Below are 21,101 nucleotides of genomic sequence, written 5' to 3'. Positions count from 1 at the left end.
ACCTCAATTCTTTTAGGTACTTCCAGTGCTATAATTTGAATCAGATTCTGAGAACACTATTATAATGGTAGTGATACATATATCACTATTTATATATAGTGATACCTATATATCATATACATATAGTCTTAAGCCCCTACTGTTAACTGAGGTTGTTATATGTACTTATGTGCTTATATGCCCTTTCACTGCCTTCCCCATTGTACTGAAGCTTCCTGAATTCCCGTGCCTGTATCTTCCTGCTGCTGCTCCTGCTGTGCCACAGCAGATTTACAGCAGCCTGAGAGGTTGTAAACAACCACGTTTCTGTAAGATTCTATGAGACACTGTAGAAGTTCAGTACTGGGTTGGGTCTCCTTCCAAAGAGCATAAGCTTTGACCTTCTTTAATTCCTACAAATCTCCCAGAATTTCCCGTTATGTCCTTTGCATGAACCTGCAGAACAGAAGTCTGGCCATGCAAGTTACCTGGGCAAGGTGCTAGATCTGTTCATACCTGTTCAGTGCTTGTGGACTTGAAATCTTTCACACTAAGAGGCTTCAGATGAGTTTTATGCCTTTTTTTTCTTGTTATTTAGGGCATATTTCTAAAACAAAACAAAACAAAAATAATTAAAAAACAACAGCAAAATAAAAACAAACAGAACAAATTGGAAAACACAACAGTTTGTATCTTATGTAAGTGTGCCAGCTATTCAAATTGCTGCATTCAAGGGCTGTAAATATTGTTAAAAGCCCATGTCTTCTTCACTGCCAGATGCTGATGTAATCCTAAAGTAGATGTGTTGCTGTCTTTTTAACTTTGTATCTCAGTATACTGCCCTGTGAAATTGCCTTCTACCTTTGAATTGGCTATCATGCAGGGTTCTGTATTTTTCAACCTATCATTGTCTTTGAGAGTTACAAGTTATTTTGAGTTGTAATGCTCAGTAAGAATGAAAATTAACTTTTGTTGCTGAATGGAAGAAAAGCTTTTGTGGTGCAAAAAGTATTATGTTTGGTTCAGTTATTACAAAATTAAAAGACAAAAGACCCAATTATCTCTGGGTAGAACTGCACTAATCTTTTTTTCCTCCTGAAATAATACCATCCCAACTACAACAGTGTAAATTCAACAGTGGGACATGATCCCCGACAGTTTAATCATCTAACAGTACTCACAGGGAGACAAAATATTGTTAAATCACTGTCCTTTCTCATTCTAAAAAGCCACCAGGTGAGCTGTTTCAGAGATAACAACAATGGAAAACAGTGCAAAAGGATTTATTGTCAATAGATCTGCAGAGAAAAGCAACACTGCAGACAGAATATTGATTGCTGAAGGAAAAAAGTATTTCAGATGCATTAGACTTATATAAACCCTCTTATGTAACATGGTATAATATTACATTTTATGGACAGTCCATTTTTATGAAAAAATGATCTCTGAATGTATGGGATATTAACAGTCTGTACTGACCTAAAAAATTTGAATGCATGTGATATGTTCACTATAGTAACTGTTATACAACAAAAAGTGCTTTTAGACACTAATCTCTGTACAGGATTCTCCTTTTTCACAAGTAAGCACAAGAAGTACGTAAATATTCTGGAAAAAAAAAAAAAAAGAAAAAAGAAAAAAAAAGCTTTCCTGGTGCATCACACAAATTTATAGTAGAAGAGAAAAGAAAAAGTCAAAGGAGAAAAAAAAAAGTAACGTAATCTGACCTTTTTGTTCTCTGTCCTGGAAAATAAACATGAAGAAGGAAATTACACGCCTGTATTTGTTCATAAATTACTTCTACTTGATAATGAAATTTCCCGTTCAAACCTCTCTATAATTGTGACTTTGGTGGAGATGTGTTTTCCTTAATTTGCATTCAGAGTTACAGTTTACCAGAAATGGCAGATAAAAACTTTTCAACTCTTTTTTTTTCAACATCAACTTTTCAGTGACTGTCACTGGAGACTTCTGTTTCTAACAAAATTATTGCTTGAAAAAAAATGAAAGTGCCTGTGCATTTTAAAAATATCAACACAATTATAAAGACAAGGCCATAAATGAAACAAAAAGTATCAAAAGCATTGCATTTAATATATATATTTTAAGAATAGTGTATTTAACGGACAATCATTGCAAAACCCTTTAGAATTCACAAACAACAACTTCTAACTCTTCCCTAAGGCTTGCAGGGAAAATTGTGCAAAAGTAGGTGTCCTCCACTTACCACCATCCTGAGCAAGGACAGACAGATTCTTTCCATTTACTAGCCATTTTTTTCCAAATGTTATTCAGACTTTTAATCTGAAGCTAAGAGACTTTAATAACAACCCTATGATGTACTAATTTCTCTGTCTTCCATGACTAGGCTGTAGTGTCTTTCAATCAGAAGCATTTAAACTAAATTTTTATGTTTGGAGCAAATGGAGCAAATTGAGGACATCACTAATGATCAGTTGCTGTAATTTAATAGAAACACTAGTGAGCAAACAGTATCATAGTTCTGTGTTGCTATGACCAACCAAAGTAGTCCCACTTACTAAGCTACCTCAAGCTATGTTGCAAGTCAGCTGAAAGAAATGTTTGTTTAAAACTAAGAAAAAAGCAATAAAAGCAATGAACTTAGAAAACAAAGAGGTGAAGAGGTGTAAGTCATACTCTTAGTTACTACCACTGTGTACTCTTCTTAGTGAGGTAAGTGATATGAACTAAGACAAGGACTTTCTTCATTTTACTATTTTTCATTTGCATGTTTGCTTCTAATTTTTATACACAATCACACAAAGAGTGCATCACACACAGGAGAAAGAGCAGGTTGGACATTGGGAAAAAGTTTTCTGGGAGTGTGGTCAGGCACTGGAACAGGTTCCCCAGGTCAGTGGTTACAACAGTGGTCCTGTTTGGAGCCAGTTCAACTTGATAATCCTTGTGGGTCCCTTATGTATGGCTTGTTCTATGATTCTGTGACTCTAAAAGCTACCATTTTTATTCACAAGCACAAAGCATACCTTCCCAAATCTAGTTCAAGAGGGATGCCAAATGAAGTCTTGAGGATATAATATCAGTGCCTGTTTTTATTCTTAGTAATGAGGAACTATTAATTCCACAAATGTAACATGCATCAGCTTAGTACTTCAAAGTAAATAAATAAATAAAAATATAATACATCCAATAAAAAATTAGGCTGTTATTCAATATATTTTTCCAGAGGCAAAGTACCATTGTCCCATTTAATGAAATGTATTTGTTTCTTGGCTCTGACTATGTAAGAAGGTTTCATTTTATTTTATTTTTTGTTGCTGTGAACAGCCACAGTTTTCAAGCATTTTACTTTACAATGAGATGACATAGTTCATGTCATTAGCTTGATAAAAGTCCTTATTTATTGTCTGGCAAACCTAAAATCCAAGTCTAGCTACTCCCACTAAAAATAAAACAAACAAACCTACTTTCACTAAGAATCTACTCTCACTAGATAGCAGACTTAGTACTTCCCACTCTCAGTGGGATATGTAATCCCTCTAAAATAAATAGGTAAAACTCACCATGGAGGATAACACTTTCTAGTTGTTTTCAGCAATGGATACAAAAACAGATTTCTGCAGGGAGTTTTTACTTAAAGGAAGGTGTCAAAGAAAGATGAATTAGAATAAACTAGAGGACTTGTGTCTTTTGGGAAGCTAAAAGATTTTGAGAATGACTCTTTGAACGCTACATCAGATGTGTTGAAAGTTGATCTGTTTAGACCAATAGCCTTCTGATGGGACTAATGAAGCCCATTTTTGTTGTTGTTGTTCTTTCTTTCTTTCTTTCTTTCTTTCTTTCTTTCTTTCTTTCTTTCTTTCTTTCTTTCTTTCTTTCTTTCTTTCTTTCTTTCTCTCTTTCTTTCTCTCTTTCTTTCTCTCTTTCTTTCTCTCTTTCTTTCTCTCTTTCTTTCTCTCTTTCTTTCTCTCTTTCTCTCTGTCTCTCTTTCTCTTTCTTTCTCTCTTTCTCTCTTTCTCTCTCTCTCTTTCTCTCTCTCTTTCTCTCTTTTTTACTTTCTTTTGGAAGAGAGAAATCCCATTTAGACACTCATTTGTAATTTATTTTATTTTATTTTATTTTTAAATCAGGGGAGCAAGAGGTTCACAGCTTGGGTGGGTGTTGCACAACTCTACTTATTTTGACAACCATGCATCTTAGAGGAAGATCTAGAATGCACATTACATGGCTTCCTTGACAAAATCAAAACACAAACTTCTTGAGGGGTGGTTGGTTTTTTTTGGTTGGTTGGTTGGTTGTTTTTGTTTGTTTGTTTGTTTGTTTTTGTTTTGTTTTGTTTTGTTTTGTTTTGTTTGTTTTTCAGATTCATGATGTCAGGAGTATGTCTTTGGTGTCTCACTCCCCAGTTATTAAGTATGACCAACAGCAATTTAATTTGAACTCGTACCTGTCTGTTCTTCAAATGCAGAGAAGCAGAAATATAAGAATACAATATGCATTTGTATATTTTCTGCTTCTCTGTACATTGCTTTCAATGCATTCAGCATAAAGATACACAGTCCTAACTTTGTCCTAACTACTGTCATAGAGTCTAGCAAACCAGCTCGAATAGCAAAATAATATCTCTTACTGTAAGCCAGAAAAAATGCTACTTGAGATGCTTCTTTAGGCTCTAGGTCACTCGGGTTTTACTGTCTTCTGTAGGGAATATTGCAGAAGAACATGAAGTCACAATATGCCTCTAGTTTATATTTGGTTGTTGTTTTATTTTTATGTTGTTTGTTTGTTTAGCCTTGCAAGCTGAAGAGGAGTATCTCAGTGGAAATTGTATGGAGTTATTTCCCAGATTTTATCCTTGTGCTTTCTTTTATTTTTCTTTTAATAGCCTGGATGCGTAAACACTACTGAAGTGGATATTAAAAAGTCTTCAAGAATGAGAAATCCACATAAAACAAGAAAGGTAAGTATTGCTATAACATAAAAAGCCGGAGGTAATTTATAACATGAAGTTCCATAGTTTCTTAAAACATTTTTTCTTGCTGATGCAAGAAATAAATACATAAATGTATGTTGTTAATTAATAATCTCTTAAATAAGTTTGGTTAACAAAGGTTCTAATACTAAGTAAATGCTATCACATAAGAAAGTGTTCGGAGAAATACAGACTAAGAAAATAAAAATATTTTTTTTGTCATTTAGTAGATTGAATAAAGTATGTTAAAAAGTTTCTGTCGGTAGTTAAGGAAAAATTAATTAAAAAATGCTGTTTAAGCTATAATAGTAGTGCTTCTTGTGCAGATCTTAATGAAAAGGCTGGCTGTAGTTTACAAACATGTCCCAAATAGATGCACAGAAACTATGGAAGAAATAACCTTCTTCATCTATATTAAGATATGAACTGTCTAAGATCTCTGGGGACATACAGATTGACTAGAACAACATTTTCATTCAAATTCTTTGTATCATAATGATGTAGATTGAGTCCAACTTTAAAGTGTGCACTTTGAGGTACATTTCAGTGTTTTTCAAAAAGAAAACTGGATTTAGATTTGTTTGCTGCTGGCCATCCCTATTTATGGTAATAGCTGCCTTTCAGTGTCACCCCGCATATTTGATGTGCTGTTAATATAGAGACAAAATAAAAGTCGATCTTGTGTTCTGTGGCCTTATGAAATTGTGCTTTTTTGGTAGAATTTATTGTTTAAAAACAAAGTTTTATGTGAGTGCATGGCTTATTCAGTTTCTTTAGAAACTAGTGATCTGGAATAACTTATTGAGCACAACATACTAAAAGGTACTTTTTTACATATACTATTAGTATATGTAAAAGCCATTTTCTGAAAGCAACTATTGTTCCGTATTTTTTGTGTAGTCTGTCTATGGTTTACAAAATGACATCCGAAGTCACAGCCCTACTCACACACCAGTACCAGAGACTAAGCCTCCCACAGAAGATGAACTACACCAAGAGGTTTGCAAAATAACAATGAGCATATACTTTTAGATAAACTTTTTTTTTTTTTTTTGGAAGTTGGTATTAAACCAAAAATTATTGTAACTGGGAAGTATGTTCAGAACAGATTGTTTGACAGAATTGTTTAGTAAACTTTTCACTTGCTTCAGGACATATGGATTTTGGTATGTAACCTTTATTAAAATTAATGAGACAAAACCTGACATATTTTGTATCTTGCACAAAGTAGTTGAAGGCAGTTAGGAACAGTGTAGTTGGTGGGTTCTTTCCATAGCTAAGCCTATTAGCTCCTTTAGCAGTAGACTGCTCACTCACTTTTACCATTCCACTTCCTTTTACCATTTTGATTAGAGATTTGCAGGCATGCTTACTGCTCAGTGCATGCATGTATGGGTTCATACACTTATCTACTGGTAATGTTTTATTAATCTTTCCTTAGGAATGGGAGAAGATAAAAGTCTGAGGAATTAGTAACTTTCTTCAAAAATCTAAAAATGGCTAAATGGATTTCATCTAATAAGCCATTAGGGAAAGTTTTATATTGGTTCTTTTTTATTTTATTTTGTTTTGTTTTGTTTGTCTGTGTATAATCTTTTCTATTCAGTGGAAAATTCCATTTATTTTAGAGCTACACTGGTAAGTGTAGTTTTAAGGTAGATATACTTCTATTCTGTGCCCTAGGGTAAATCAAGGTTGAATTACAACCCTAACAAAAAAAGTTATGGAAATACAGTCAAGCAATGAATTACTCATAACACTATTTGCTTCCGTTTCTTGCAGATTAAGCACTGGCAAATGCAATTAGACAGACATCGATTAAAAATGTCCAAAGTTGCAGAGAGGTAAGTAAATTGTTATATCTTGTTTTTTTCAATTATACTGATAACTATTGGGAAAACATCAGTGTAAAATAACTTCAGAGAAAGAGAGACAAGGGAGCACAGATGTTGTAAAGTTTACTTAAAAAAAGAGTGAGGTATGAAGTTCTTTTATAGTTATAAAGATGTCCCAGATATTCCATGATATGTTAGCTAGATAAACCAAGGTCACTGTAGGAGCCTCTGACCAAGTGGTCACAAGTTTCCCCTTACATTGACAGGGAGGCTAAATGGAAATAGGTTGGGGTTCACTGTTTTGATATTTCAAAAGGGAAATCACTGCCAAAACAAGGGATCTGGTTGGATTAGGTGATCTGAGCCTGAGCAAAATGGGTCTGAGCTTACATCAGGTCAGAACATAAGAATCTATCTCTAAATTGGACCAAAATATGTAAGGAAGGAGCTAGAAACCAAATAAAAATAATAATAATTAAAAAAAAATAAAGGGCCTTCAGAAAGACTATTTTCAGCTTAGGCAGAGAAAAGAACTGCGGTATCTTACAGATCCAGAAGTAGAGAGTGAAAACGGCAAAAAACAGAGCTGTGTAAGACAAATCGAAAGAAAAAAACAAACACAAATGTATCTTCATCTTTTCATATACATGTGCACGTATGTTTGCTTTTACATGTGTACTTATGTATATACATGCAAGAACATATATATTTATAAAGACAACAGGTTAGAAATTTCTGTTTGCTGAACAAAAAAAAAAAAAAGAATACAGACTAAATATAAGCAGGAACAAAAAGAAACAATATTGTCTTCACTTTTCAATTATTTTCAATAATTATTAGGCAAAAAAGAAGGTGAGAATAATTACATGGTAAACATAAATTACTAGAAAATAAGCAAAGTTTATAGTGTGTTTAAGTGAGTCAGAGTAATTCATAAACACTGAACACTTTGGAAAAAAGTTATTTGTGTTTTTTTGGAAAGCAATAAACTTGTGAGTAGTGCCATTTGATTAGGAAATAATAAAAATATTAACTGTATTTAGAAGAGGAAAAAAGGAGTCCCAGCAGCTGCAGGGCCAATAAATGTGACCTAAATAGCATGCAGTATTTTAGAACAGATTTTAAAGGAACTGATAATTAAAACCATAGGGGTATAAAATATGTTCCTTTATGAAAGCAAATGAGCATGGAAAAGGTTGCTTGATTTAATTTTTTAGTGCCTAAAGGAGCCCTAACAGGATCTTTGTGGAAATATTAGGAAAGTTTGTAGTTTAGTTTATTTCAGCTCTTGACAAGAAAGAAGGGCCGGAGGACTGACCCGGGAAACTACAGGCCTGTCAGTTTGACCCCAGTGCCAGGGAAGCTCATGGAGCAGATCCTCCTGAGAGTCATCACGCAGCACTTGCAGGGCAAGCAGGCGATCAGGCCCAGTCAGCATGGGTTTATGAAAGGCAGGTCCTGCTTGACGAACCTGATCTCCTTCTATGACAGTGACGCGCTGGGTGGATGAGGGAAAGGCTGTGGATGTGGTCTACCTTGACTTCAGCAAGGCTTTTGACACCGTCTCCCACAGCATTCTCCTCAAGAAACTGGCTGCCCTAGGCTTGGACTGGCGCACGCTTCGTTGGGTTAGAAACTGGCTGGATAGCCGGGCCCAAAGAGTCGTGGTGAATGGTGTCAAGTCCAGTTGGAGGCCAGTCACTAGTGGCGTCCCCCAGGGCTCGGTGCTGGGGCCGGTCCTCTTTAATATCTTCATCGATGATCTGGACGAGGGCATTGAGTGCACCCTCAGTAAGTTTGCAGATGACACCAAGCTATGCGCGTGTGTCGATCTGCTTGAGGGTAGGAAAGCTCTGCAGGAGGATCTGGATAGGCTGCACCGATGGGCTGAGGTCAACTGCATGAAGTTTAACAAGGCCAAGTGCCGGGTCCTGCACCTGGGGTGCAATAACCCCAAGCAGAGCTATAGGCTGGGAGAGGAATGGTTGGAGAGCTGCCAGGCAGAGAAGGACCTGGGAGTGATGGTGGATAGTCAGCTGAATATGAGCCAGCAGTGTGCTCAGGTGGCCAAGAAGGCCAACGGCATCCTGGCTTGTATCAGGAACGGTGTGACCAGCAGGGCTAGGGAGGTGATCGTCCCCCTGTACTCAGCTCTGGTGAGGCCACACCTCGAGTACTGTGTTCAGTTTTGGGCCCCTCGCTACAAGAAGGACATGGAGGTGCTTGAGCGGGTGCAGAGAAGGGCGACGAAGCTGGTGAGGGGCCTGGAGAACAAGTCCTACGAGGAGCGGCTGAGGGAGCTGGGCTTGTTCAGCCTGGAGAAGAGGAGGCTCAGGGGCGACCTTATCGCTCTCTATAGGTACCTCAAGGGAGGCTGTAGCGAGGTGGGGGTTGGTTTGTTCTCCCACGTGCCTGGTGACAGGACGAGGGGGAATGGGCTTAAGTTGAGCCAGGGGAGTTTTAGGTTAGATGTTAGGAAGAACTTCTTCACTGAAAGGGTTGTGAGGCATTGGAACAGGCTGCCCAGGGAAGTGGTGGAGTCACCATCCCTGGAAGTCTTCAAAAGACGTTTAGAGGTAGAGCTTAGAGATATGGTTTAGTGGGGACTGCTAGCGTTAGGTCAGAGGTTGGACTCGATGATCTTGAGGTCTCTTCCAACCTAGAAATTCTGTGATTCTGTGATTCTGTGATTCTATGTGAAGCTCCCTTCCTTCTTCAGAGGTCCACAGATTCAGGGGTGGTTGAAGCATGGGCACTTTTAAAACCAAGCAAACCTATTTTAGCTTGAGCTTGTAGGTGACTTCTGAGTGTGTACACACCTGGTTACCATGGTTTGGCTGATGCATGGTAACTTGTTAACTGGAAAACCTGATCAGGTTTCCTCACCTCCTGACATGACAACGTTTGATGCTTTTGTTTTCCTAGTCTATTAGCTTATACAGAGCAGTATTTGGAGTATGACCCTTTTCTTGTGCCCCCTGATCCCTCAAACCCTTGGATATCAGATGACACCACTTTCTGGGAACTGGAGGCAAGGTATATAATTTTATTTCTTCTTTTGGGGAAGGATACTTAACAGGCATTTCTTCAAATGTGAGGATGTCAGTCAGAGGTATTGCAGTAAAGTACTGAAATAAAAGGAAATGCAGTATCCTTTTGGTCTTTCCAGCTTTAATATCATAATATGGGAAGAGCTATGGATTAGTAAATCTGTGTAAAAGGTTACAGTGTTCCAGTGTGTGGGGAAAAAAAAAAAACAAACAGCTTTTTAAAATCTGATAACGTTTCCTAGCTGGAAGTCCTTATTCTTCTGTGAAAGTGTATGCATATCATCTTTATCCTGTGTGAGTGTGGACTGCCTGGTTACTCATTGCTGAACATTTCACAGATATGACTGATCTGAAATGTGAGAAATCTCTGGTTGAATTTTAGGACTCTATCTAAATTATATGCACAAAGTATTAGAATACTGAACTATGTCTGATCTTGTTTTGGTCTGTTTTGTTGTGTTCCCCTATCAGCAAAGAGCCTGGACAGCAGAGGGTGAAGCGGTGGGGTTTTGGCATGGATGAAGCTTTGAAAGACCCTGTTGGAAGAGAGCAGTTTCTCAAGTTCCTGGAGTCAGAATTCAGCTCAGAAAATTTAAGGTAAATGAGAGGGACTTTATATTTTAATAACTTCTAAGACACTATTTACTTATTTATTTATTTATAAACCATTCTTTCTGTGTTGTTTTGTTTGTTTGCTATGTTTTGTTTTCTTGACTCCTTTAAAATTTTTCCTGTATCTTATCTTTTGGAGTTCAATCAGATTGCTACCTGATCCAATATTCACACTGAGGGAAAAAATTATATAGTTAGCAGAGACTCACGTGAAATATTTTACTGTTCGTGTCTAACTTTTGGTCAAAATACCCATGTAAAAGGCTTTCTCTCAGCTCATTTTATTTATCGAAGAGTCACAGAATGGTTGAGGTTGGAAGAGACCTCTGGAGATCATCTAGTCCAACTCCCCTGCTCAAACAGGATCAAGCACAGTGCACAGGACTGGATTCAGATGGGTTGTGAATATCTCCAGAGAAGGAGACTCCGCAGCCTCTCTGGACAGATTATACAGGTTATTATACAGGTTTAAGATACTGACCCATGCAAAGCTTTTTCAGTAGCTTTTATTAAGTCTGGTACTATGAGAAAAGTAAAATTTCAAAGAAAAATTGTTTGTTTGTTTGTTTGTTTTAAAAAAAAAGGGATTTAGGAATAAAAGTCATAAACTTTCATTGTTGGTCAGATTTCTGTGGATTGTTGGTCTTTTGAAAATCTCCACCAAGATAATGAAGAAATGTTGCTACTTGCTGATCAGACAACAAAACCAGTGTGACAGCTACCTCTCAAATTCCTTACTAATTGCAAAATGCAAAGGTGTTGGTGTATGAATTGTGAATTAAATATATATATTTGAGCTGTATTTTTTTTAAGTGAGGGAGAAACATGATTTGACAGTAGTCCATATTTGATGGTAGCCCATCCATTATCTAATAGCGTATTTTGTTATTGCTTTTCTAAGTATTATTATGATAAGGTTATTCCAAAGGGATAAATAGAAGCATTGCAATAGACAAGTCAGACTGTATATAGTACAAAAATGTGTACACTATATTTTTCTCTTTATTCTGCCTTCTTGTTGGATGTCATCTTCTTCACTTCCTATTCACCAATAGCATAAGAAATATAAAATCCTATTTGCACACATTCCAAAACTTAGAAAAATCATGAACCCCTTTTTCTGTGCTAGCTCTTACTCCTAAGTGGTGCAGCATAGCTATTTATAGTAGTTACCTTTATGTATCTTATAAGTAGCATTTTGTGGTGTTGATTCCTGAATGCTTAGTAATTGCACAGAGCTCCTTGTTTTTAATTTAAGACTGTCCACAGAATAACCGGAGATGGAGTTCTCTAAGTTGCTGGCCACATTCATGGTCAAACACTGAACTAGCATCACAAATAGATACTCTAGACTTTATGATATTTCCCAAACATTTTTTTTTGCCTTTGCCTCGATGGAAATATAGCCTAAGCCATCTGTGTATATTGATAAATTCATTGGTTAAAGATACAGTTTTTTCTTTAAGTAGCAGGTGAAGTGATAATTTATAAAATTAGAATGATACCACAAATAAGGATTTTTATTTTTATTTTTATTTGCTAAACATCCTGACAATTCCTTATGCAGAGCAGCTGTTCAAACATAAATCTATCCAGCCTAGTATATGGTGCAGTTTCTATGCTTTTCTGTGATTAATTTGTCTCTCTGCCAACTAGTGTTACCCACATAATCCCTAGCTCTTTTTTCTAATCCTATTTACACCACCAACCACAGGCAAACTGCAAGTGACTGATCCAGAAAAATACCCTAGAGAAATTTGTTCGAGCTGATTTCTTGATATGCCATCTACTCTTCTGCCTATCTCTCTAGATTCTTATATTGGCATTATAAAACATATGATCTAAGCAACAGTGAATATGAGCTTAAAGGATGTCCCTGGGAATGATCAGGCAGGGTATCAAACTCTTATTGAAAAGGTGCTTTCTGTGTTAATTTACTGAAGGAAAACTGTCTTACAATTGCATTTATGAATTTTCAAACTGAAGAAATCATTGCACAGTTAGGCTCAAACAGTAAAGTCAGGTTAGAAAGCATGAATATGTAAAGCTTGTTTTGCATAGGAGTCAAAATGATCTCAGGAACAGAAATTAAAAGCTTTTTGGACATGGTGGTTTCAAGCATTATTGTTAAATAAACCTTACATTTAAAAGACTGATTCTTTGCTCACCTTAACCTCACTATGTGAGTGAATTCAAGTTGGTAGCTCTTGTCCTTTTGGAGTCCTGATCGTGATAAAATTTACAATAAGTATCATCAAACCTACAATGGGGAAGACAGCTGTGGGGACTGTGGATTCAAGCTACCTAATGCAGTACACAGGATATGCAGAGACTGTGGAGAGATCCAATATTAGTTGGTTAGAAGTATTATACCTCACTTCAATGAAAAACAATCCCTGAAATGTGAATCAATAATTAAGTCTATGAGATACACTGTTTGTATTCAAGTGTGATTATCTAGGTAGTTAAGTGTTCTGGTATTACTGTTTCATTAACTTGAACTGAGTGTCTAAGATGGCTGAGAATCTGAGTCTTAGTGGATATAGATTGTGTTTTAAGAAACAGAACAGGGATAAAGAAACTTGAGTCATGAGTTAAAACTGAGAACTGTTCAATCATTAGGTATGCAACCCGGGTTCACTTTCTTACTCTGTATCTCTGTACTTTTTCTTTGCCTGTAAATTGGGATTAAAAGCATTTTACTTTCTAAAGGGGTGTTGTTTTAAAGGGTAAAACTTACCCTTCTGCTGGGAGAGGGAACTGAGAAAGCTCTAAGCTATCCCCAGTAAATCTACCGCTGCTTGATCATTTAACAATGACATCTTGAAAAAGTCTGATGAGGTCTATCAGTGTGGTAGTTTCATGACAGTGTGATTGCAGTTTGCTGAAAAACAGGTTGTATTCTGCATTCAACTAACACAGTCTGTATGGCTTGTAATCTTTCTTTACCACGCAGCTTTTTTTTGGAAGGATTGCTTTGCATACAGGAGAACAAATAGTTAAAGTACCACACAATTTCAATAATAATTCCCATGGCTCATTACAGATATGGTGACCATACTTAAAATTTACAATACTTATGTTTTAGCATGATCCACTGCTACTGAGACCAGTTGCAAGTCTGTCCAAGAATGGAAAAAGGAATTTTCAAAGACAATGAGCTAGTGAAATGAATCTTACTCCAATGTGGAACCTGGTGACCTAATTTCTTCATCTCTGTAAAAAATCCACATTCCTCTCCATATCCTTTGTCTCAATACAGCAGAATTCTTTGGAAAGTTAGTATTCATATGCTGACTGTACATTTGCTCCCAGGTGGTTGTTTTGTAGGAACTAGCAAAATTTGCGGCTAGCAAATGTGACGCCCATCTACAAGAAGGGCTGGAGGACTGACCCGGGAAACTACAGGCCTGTCAGTTTGACCTCAGTGCCAGGGAAGCTCATGGAGCAGATCCTCCTGAGAGTCATCACGCAGCACTTGCAGGGCAAGCAGGCGATCAGGCCCAGTCAGCATGGGTTTATGAAAGGCAGGTCCTGCTTGACGAACCTGATCTCCTTCTATGACAGTGACGCGCTGGGTGGATGAGGGAAAGGCTGTGGATGTGGTCTACCTTGACTTCAGCAAGGCTTTTGACACCGTCTCCCACAGCATTCTCCTCAAGAAACTGGCTGCCCTAGGCTTGGACTGGCGCACGCTTCGTTGGGTTAGAAACTGGCTGGATAGCCGGGCCCAAAGAGTCGTGGTGAATGGTGTCAAGTCCAGTTGGAGGCCAGTCACTAGTGGCGTCCCCCAGGGCTCGGTGCTGGGGCCGGTCCTCTTTAATATCTTCATCGATGATCTGGACGAGGGCATTGAGTGCACCCTCAGTAAGTTTGCAGATGACACCAAGCTATGCGCGTGTGTCGATCTGCTTGAGGGTAGGAAAGTTCTGCAGGAGGATCTGGATAAGCTGCACCGATGGGCTGAGGTCAACTGCATGAAGTTTAACAAGGCCAAGTGCCGGGTCCTGCACCTGGGGTGCAATAACCCCAAGCAGAGCTATAGGCTGGGAGAGGAATGGTTGGAGAGCTGCCAGGCAGAGAAGGACCTGGGAGTGATGGTGGATAGTCAGCTGAATATAAGCCAGCAGTGTGCTCAGGTGGCCAAGAAGGCCAACGGCATCCTGGCTTGTATCAGGAACAGTGTGACCAGCAGGGCTAGGGAGGTGATCGTCCCCCTGTACTCAGCTCTGGTGAGGCCACACCTCGAGTACTGTGTTCAGTTTTGGGCCCCTCACTACAAGAAGGACATGGAGGCGCTTGAGCGGGTGCAGAGAAGGGCGACGAAGCTGGTGAGCGGCCTGGAGAACAAGTCCTACGAGGAGCGGCTGAGGGAGCTGGGCTTGTTCAGCCTGGAGAAGAGGAGGCTCAGGGGCGACCTTATCGCTCTCTATAGGTACCTCAAGGGAGGCTGTAGCGAGGTGGGGGTTGGTTTGTTCTCCCACGTGCCTGGTGACAGGACGAGGGGGAATGGGCTTAAGTTGAGCCAGGGGAGTTTTAGGTTAGATGTTAGGAAGAACTTCTTCACTGAAAGGGTTGTGAGGCATTGGAACAGGCTGCCCAGGGAAGTGGTGGAGTCACCATCCCTGGAAGTCTTCAAAAGACGTTTAGAGGTAGAGCTTAGAGATATGGTTTAGTGGGGACTGCTAGCGTTAGGTCAGAGGTTGGACTCGATGATCTTGAGGTCTCTTCCAACCTAGAAATTCTGTGATTCTGTAACTGCAGCCTGATCTGAAGATTGAAATGGTTTCAGTCCTGCCAATATGAAAGCCTGTCCAAGTGCATTATGCAGTTTTGCTGTAGATGGAATCTCCAAGGCTGCAAAAGCATCACATGTTAATCAGTGGAGGGCAGTGACAGCACATCTTCCATCAGTCACAGAAGCAAAAGCCGTTGGCCTTCTTGCCCGTTCCTTATTTATTAGTTTCCATATCGTATGAGAAAATTAAGGAAAAGGAGCTTTGGGTTGTAGTTGTCCAGAAAAAGAAGAGATGGACTGAGAAATTAGCTAGATTTAGGTGTTTTCTCTTTATGAAGCTTCTGTGAACAGACTGCGGCAGACTGAGATTTTGTGAGGTGTTTGTTGTTGATTCATACATGTAAGTTGCTGTAAGAATCTTCTATACTGGAGATAGATGCTTTAATTACGTTCTGTAAAATGAATAAATTAAAAAGCCACATGCACTACCAAAAGTGTACACTGTTGCCTACAGACTGTTTCAGTCATAGTGTTTAATTGTATGTTTAATTTACTTCAGTTGTTCTGGTTATTCTTTTAATTGCACCAATTAAAGTGGTTTTACCAAACCACTGATAGAGAGAATGTTTCAAGAGGTATTTTTTTTTTTTAAATCAAATCCAGCCTGTTTCACTTTCTTCTTTTATTGTGCTTTGTTACTGATGACCAGTCTTGATGACTTTAAATGCAAAACATTTCTGTCTACAATAACAGTGGAAGACAGAGTTACAAAGTATGAAGAACAATAAACCATCCTTGATGGTTGCAAATCTGGACAGAAACATTGGCAATGATACTTTCTCACACAATATGGGCACTGATAACCTTTATCCAGTTGATAATGTTGATTATGAGCCCCAGTTCTGAGTGCTAATAGCTTGGCCAAAACCTAATCCTCGAGGCTGAAATTGCCTATGCTTTACTTCCATTTCAGACTTAAGTGTAACCTTCAAGTCTAAAAATTGCTACCATTTTTGCAGATCAGATCAGAAGAAACTAGTTATAGGATTTAATTTTCTCTGCCTTTTTGCCTTTTTTTTTTTATTATTTTTTTGAGACTTTTCATCACCACTGTCTTGAAGCTTGAAGTTGTACTTGTCAAGAAGGTGGATTCCAGGAGTCAAAATGCAGTACTTCCTGCCCCTAGAACATACTAGATGATTTTTGCCATGAAATTTGTTAAGGTTTTGCTGAAAATGCTGAAGGGTCTGTCCTCTGACCTGTTGTGTTACATACTGAGTGCAAAGCCCATGTAATAGCCACTTCACTTTTTCCACATTGCCTAAACATAACACATCTGTGGAGAATCACTGCAGCTTTTCTCTCTCTGTGTTCCCATGCTGTTCTAAATTTAACTGATTAGCTTGATCTGGGATCTGTTGTTGGCTGCTTGAGACATTTAGGTCAGTTAATGGGACAGAAGCTGTAGTGCAGCTGTGCTATTTATCTGGCAAGGCCACCCTCACTTTGAAAGTAATCCAGCTGGAGGACATAATTCCCAGATGTCTTGCAACATGTGTCCTACCATGTCATGTGGCTGGAGGTACAATTATCATATGCCATCTAGTCTTGTTCAGCTATACATCTGGAATGTGACCCAGCATGGGGCAGCCCAAATGCTGGGACAGAAGACAGTGGCAGGTTTTATACCCAGCCTCTTGTGTGTCTAATCAAATGGTGCAGAGCATCCTCTAGAGAAGGTCTCCATGGTTGAAGCAAACCTACACCAACAGGACTTCCAATTTTCTTCTACGGACAGAGATTGGGCTCTAGATCCTTCCATAAAGTAGCACTGTGTGTATATAATTGTACAAAATATGCAGCTGGGTTTCCCTGTCCCCTCTTCTGGCTTTGCATGTATTTACTGTTGCAGACTATGCCTCCTTTGCTACAGGAGTCTTCCCTTGCTCTAGCCACAGCCCATGAGGCAGAGAGCTGTAAAAGGGGACAGGGAGCTTTTTTGGTCTGGGACCAAGTCTTACAGGCTCCATTTCATCTGCTTTCAACACTCTGTGCTTTTGCTTGCCATGTGATATTCAGAAATGTTATTTCTGAAAATGCAAGAGGTAGCAGCCTTATTTTTGGCATTTCATAACTTTGCACATTTGACTTTAACTCTTCTGTGGGTGGAAGGCAGGCATTTTTGCTTGAAAGCTCAGTAAGTAGATTAAGATTTTGAACTGGATGTTGGCTGTGAAATAAGCTTCCTAGACATAACATACTGCAAAAATCAGCATTTTCTTCCTACTTTTAAAGAGGTTTCTATATTTAAAGACTCACGTTTTCAATAGGGTGTTTTGTGTTTTTTTTTTTTTTTTTTTTTTTGTTTTGTTTTGAATGCTGACGTTAGAAGAGTAAAATAAAATTAATTTATTAAAGATCTGGTGTTCAGCTGCTAAGCATGTATCTATACAACCTTTTTATCCCATACTGGAAGCTGCATATTTTCTCAAAGTTCAGTTTTTCTCCCATCTATTTTTCTATAATTGAGCCTACTATATGGAAACACTTTACTTGCAAAACAAAATAGCATCCTGAGGCATGTTTGTGGTGACTTCCAGAAATATTGGCAATGATATAAAGCAACAAACAAGAATGTGACAGTTTTGAGCTAGATACTTGAGATGTCTACAGGGTGATAGAAAATGTGTGTTTACAAATAACTTCTTTCCCTTTCATTTTTCTATTCCTTACCTGACTTCTATACACATGAGTAATCATTCAGTCCCAGAAGATGCATTTGAAGGGGTAGGCACTGCAGGATATACACTTTTAAATGCAAATATTGAAGCAGCTTAAGGAAACCAAAGTAGGTTGCCCTAACTTGACAGAGTGAACTGAGTTAGAGTTTGTGAGCTGTGCAGTTTTAAAACTTGAGTTATGAGACTTCTATTCTTCCTGCAATGCCATCAGATTCTGAGGATATGTCCCCAGGCTCTGTACAGATCCGTGGCCAACTCACACTGTAGTTCACAGAGGTATGTGGTGGCACCCAGAATTTTGGAAAAAAAAAAAAAAAAAAGTTTCTGTGTTGGCACTGACTCTCTTTGTGACCTTGTTGAGAACACTGTACATTATTAATGTATTTGCAAAACTGGAGCAATATTACTTCACTATCTCTTGGAGAATCTTAAGGGAAATTTAGACTGAAAAATTGTGCTACAGAAAGATACTACAGAAACTGGAGGGTGTAGAAAAACATAAAAGTCAGCTCAGCAGAGTGAAGCTAACTGTAGTGGCTTCCAAGTGATGAGCATGGGCTCCATCCATCTGTGCTACAAAGGAGTTTCAAAACAGGACTGTGAAGGATTAATTGCTTCCCAGAAGGTAAATCATCTCAACTGAAGAATGTCTTATAGGAGAAGTACTATAAGGTTTTCTTTGTTGTGTTTTACTGTCCTCTCTTAAGAGTTGGTGCAGTAGCTGTATTAGGATTTGGACTGAGGGTAGTATCATTTTGCTTTCTTGGAGGCCTGAATACCATTCCATGGTTCCTCTTTCCTAACCATTCCCTATATAACTAAGCTAGGAGAGCTCAGTTTGATCTCATAGCATAAGCAGGGTTGAGACACATTTTAAAGGTACACCTAAATTAATTGTCAGCCTTCTAAAATCTGAGTTGTTTCACAGTTAACTCACTTCAAGGTTCAGCTGACCTGTTTTGCAGGGTCAGCCATGTCAAAACAACACGGAAAAGCTGCAGTGGTATATATTGGATATATAACGTGAGAAAAGTCATACTTCAGTTGAGCTCTCTAAGGCAAAAAAATAAATAAAATCTATGTAAGTGGTCTGCACCATGTCTAAGCATGGGATCCTGACTGAATTTAGAATTGTTTTGCACAGTGAGTTTGAACACCTATAGAAGAGATAACAATAAAGAGCTCATGATAGCAATTGACAACTGAGTAACAAAGCTCATAGCTAGAGAGCTGTGACCAGTGTGATCAAGCCTTTCTTTTGTGAACCTCCTCCAGACTGATGGAAGGATACCATGAAATGGCTGGCACTGTACACAGCTGCTTGATGCTGGCTTGCACTGCACCAGAAGAGAAAAAAGAATTGCCACTTCCGTTCAGCATTGTAGTAAAAGATATGTATAGAAATGCATTACTGGAGAAATAATTGAAATTATAGCAGGCAAAAGAAATGCTTTTCTGGTTTATACATCATTTGTGGTGTATAAGTAACAAAATTACAGATACAGTTATACAGTTTATAGTTTAGCAAGACTGATTTATGTAGATAGCAAGAACATAAGTTCTTATTAGCTTCTGAAGTAATGTCAAAAAGCAATAGGTTTATTAGTGATATAAGCCCTTGTGGCTCAAGTGAAATGAAACCTCAGTTTAATTCCAGTCTGATGGAAACCTTCCTGTAAGCAAGTTATCCATACATAAGTAATGAAGGATTTCTCACGTGTCTCATGAAGGCTTTTTAAGGCAGCGGGATTGCCTGATGCAATATACCAGTTATATGATCCCAGCATAAATGTATAGATTTTGCCTATTTTAGGGCATTTTAGATGAAACCTTCAGTTACTTTTCTTGTTACTTTTTTTAAGAGCAAAGAAGAGTGTTGTTGTTTCATTAGTGATCATACTGAACTTGAAGTCAAGATGCTATATTGTACCATAGGTTCTGGTTAGCAGTAGAAGACCTGAAGAAGAGACCTATCCGTGAAGTTCCTGCTCGTGTTCAAGAAATCTGGCAAGAATTTCTTGCTCCAGGTGCACCCAGTGCCATCAATCTAGATTCAAAAAGTTATGACAAAACCACGCAGAATGTAAAGGACCCTGGAAGATACACATTTGAAGATGCTCAGGTTAGTTTGCAATCCTGTTTAGGGACATATAAAACACAATATTTGCTATTGAAATGTATATAGATAAAATAAGATATATTTGGGAATTAAATAGTAATGCTCTGTTTTCTAATATGACATTTTGGAAATTCAAATGAGTAACATTTCTTTGTTTCTTGAGGCCTATAAATTCTTAATGCTTTTCATGAAACTTTTTTTCCTGGAGTAGAATCTTCAAGCAGTCTTCAAATTGAGCAGAGCATATATTGCTATGAAAATGATATTTTCATGTTCCTGTTTTTTTAATCTTTTTATTCAGTTACATAAAGAGAAAAGCTTTTGCCCTGTGCACAACAATTTCTAGTTCTCAAGATCTGTCTCTGAAGGACTTCCCTTGATACAGGCTCAATGTCTATTCTCTCAATGCATGTCTAAAAATGTTGTTGTCATTTATACTAGTCAGAGGTTTCCATCATGAAAAAATATGACCTATGTGAAATAACACTTTGTAATGGCTCGTGCAGAAATATCACATTCCATGGATGTTGTATTTTCTGTTTCTTATTAAACTGTCATTTTACGAACATCAGGCAAAGGTCATAAAGATGTATTCTTCAATAAGCAGCATTATTGGAGTAAAAAACAGTCTGTAAACACCTGATTTGCCTTTTGGAATTTTGATTTATTCAATTTTTGAATATCAGAATATCATAATCAAAAAATATTTTTGGTCAGAGCTAGGTTTGTGAAAGTACTCTTTTTTTTTTTTTTGAGATGGAAGATAAAGTTAAGAACAAAACAAAACAGTAAAATACAAATCTCAGATTTTGTCAAGAAAAAACAAAAACAACAAACAGAAAGAAAAAAAAACACAAGCACTTAAATATTAAATGAGACACTTCATGTGACTCATAACTTAATATTTCATATCTGCAAGCTTCTGAGAAAAGCAATAGCAAATAACTGGATTCACTGTAAAAATCATAGAACTAGTATCAGCAGCAGCCCGGTGATGAAAATTTAATTATTAATGCAAAGTGAAATGATGTCAAAAGGAGATTGAGATCATATCCCTGCAGAATTTTCTACAA

General features: G+C 37.9%; 1 protein-coding gene across 2 annotated transcripts in view; it reads left to right on the top strand.

Moving 5' to 3' along the window:
* The window catches only part of RGS7 (regulator of G protein signaling 7), a 270,089-nt gene that overhangs the window by 234,706 nt on the left and 14,282 nt on the right, over positions 1 to 21,101 (top strand). For both annotated transcript variants that reach the window (XM_084516178.1, XM_084516179.1), the window contains 6 exons: positions 4,847 to 4,921; positions 5,834 to 5,932; positions 6,716 to 6,777; positions 9,694 to 9,804; positions 10,290 to 10,415; positions 19,845 to 20,031. In XM_084516178.1, coding sequence (XP_084372304.1) covers positions 4,847 to 4,921; positions 5,834 to 5,932; positions 6,716 to 6,777; positions 9,694 to 9,804; positions 10,290 to 10,415; positions 19,845 to 20,031 — 660 coding nt within the window. The remainder of the gene's footprint in view (positions 1 to 4,846; positions 4,922 to 5,833; positions 5,933 to 6,715; positions 6,778 to 9,693; positions 9,805 to 10,289; positions 10,416 to 19,844; positions 20,032 to 21,101) is intronic.

The sequence above is a fragment of the Aythya ferina genome (genome assembly GCF_964211825.1).
Source record: "Aythya ferina genome assembly, chromosome: 3".
In the NCBI taxonomy this organism is placed as follows: domain Eukaryota; kingdom Metazoa; phylum Chordata; class Aves; order Anseriformes; family Anatidae; genus Aythya; species Aythya ferina.
This window is presented reverse-complemented; position numbering and strand designations above follow the sequence as displayed.